Source organism: Mesitornis unicolor, unplaced genomic scaffold (genome assembly GCF_000695765.1).
Source record: "Mesitornis unicolor isolate BGI_N332 unplaced genomic scaffold, ASM69576v1 scaffold15381, whole genome shotgun sequence".
Classification (NCBI taxonomy): Eukaryota; Metazoa; Chordata; class Aves; order Mesitornithiformes; family Mesitornithidae; genus Mesitornis; species Mesitornis unicolor.
In genome coordinates, this window is record NW_010161905.1 from 92,777 (window position 1) to 94,322 (window position 1,546).

Genomic DNA, 1,546 nt, shown 5'->3' on the forward strand with positions numbered 1-1,546 from the left:
CCCGCACGGCGCTCCCGGCTGCGAGCAGGGAAGACATGAGGTAGTTCAACACCGGCCGCGGCCAGCAAGCTCCGCCAGGGACGAGGTTTCTGCATAGCCTTAAAATTCCCCCCGCTCAAGGGACCCACGGTCGTGCCCCTAAACGGGTAAAAAGCAAGCAGCCCGCCCGCCCCTGCCGCGGGCAACCCCCCACGTGTTTGCAGAAGGTCTGCTGAGTTTTGGGTTTCTTGCAGCCACTAGATTTTAGGCTTTAAAAATGGATTAATATTATTATTGAGGGTTTTGTATTTCCTTAGATAGAGAGAAAGGCTCCTCTTTATAACCGACGTGTGCCACGCCAGAGCCTGTCATGCCTCACAGCTACCCACTAGGCACAGTACCTTTGCCGTGCAAAAAGTCCTCGGGGTGAGAGAAGGAGCCCTCTTCGCAGAGCAATTCGCAGGTTTTATCCGATGTCAAGGGGTAGCCATTGTCCTCGTTGTAGTCACTCTTGCCGTTACTGTTTGAGTAGCCATTGGCATACATCTTCAGAGCAGACCTGCGGAGGCACAGGAGCTCCTGGAAGGCATACCTGAAGTCAGGGCTCCGGCAGTAAATCAAAGGGTTGAAGGCAGAGTTGACATAGCCCAGCCAGTTCAAGAGGATGTACACGTACTTGGGTATGATGTCGTCCTGGATAACGTGCACAATGTTAACAATGAAGAAGGGCAGCCAGCACAGTGTGAAGGTGCCCATGATGATGCCCAGGGTCTTGAGGGCCTTGTGCTCCTTCAAGAAGAACTTGGAGGAACGGCGGTGCCCAGCTCCCCCTTTGTGCTCCTGCTCCTTGTTATGGGCGTGAAACCTCCCCTCACTCCTATCTATCTTCTGCAACTGTTTCTTGGCCACCTGGAAGACCCTGGCATACACAAATACCATGACCACAAGTGGCAGGTAGAAGGAGATGATGGAGGAGGCAATTGCATAAGCTTGATTGGTGAAGAAGTCGCAACATGTTTCCTCCTTGTAGCAGAGGATGGCCTCGTCACGCTCTGCCCGGTACCAGTGCATTTGGATGGGCAAGAAGGAGGTGAGGGCTGAGACCACCCACACCACAAGGATCACCACACGTGCCTTGCTCTTGGTCAGCAGGCTCTGGTACTTGAAAGGAGAGGTAATGGCAAAGTACCGGTCCACAGCAATGACGCAGAGGGTTTCAATGCTAGCTGTGACACAGAGTACATCCAAGGAGGTCCAGAACTCACACCAGAAGTTCCCAAACTTCCACATCTCCATGATGATGTGGCAAGCGCCGAAGGGCACCACAGCCAGCCCCATCACCAGGTCAGCACAGGCCAGCGAGGTGATGAAGTAGTTGGTCACAGTCTGCAGGCGCTGGAAGCGGGCGATGGCCGTGATCACCAGCACATTGCCGAAGACGATGGCCAGCACAATCAGCGACATGAGGATCCCCATGCCCACCATCCACACGTCCCTCGACAGCGTGGGATCGGTAGCGCTCTGGTTAGCGCTGACATTGCCGCCGGCCAGCTCGGTGCCTGCCACC

At 55.0% G+C, this 1,546-nt stretch overlaps 1 protein-coding gene across 1 annotated transcript in view; it reads right to left on the reverse strand.

The window, feature by feature from the left end:
* ADRB2 (adrenoceptor beta 2, surface) overlaps positions 1-1,485 on the reverse strand; it is a 1,678-nt gene extending 193 nt beyond the window's left edge. Inside the window, exon 1 of the mRNA XM_010193481.1 lies at positions 548-1,485. Coding sequence (XP_010191783.1) covers positions 548-1,464 — 917 coding nt within the window. The 5' untranslated portion in view covers positions 1,465-1,485. The remainder of the gene's footprint in view (positions 1-547) is intronic.
* Positions 1,486-1,546: the final 61 nt, after the last annotated feature.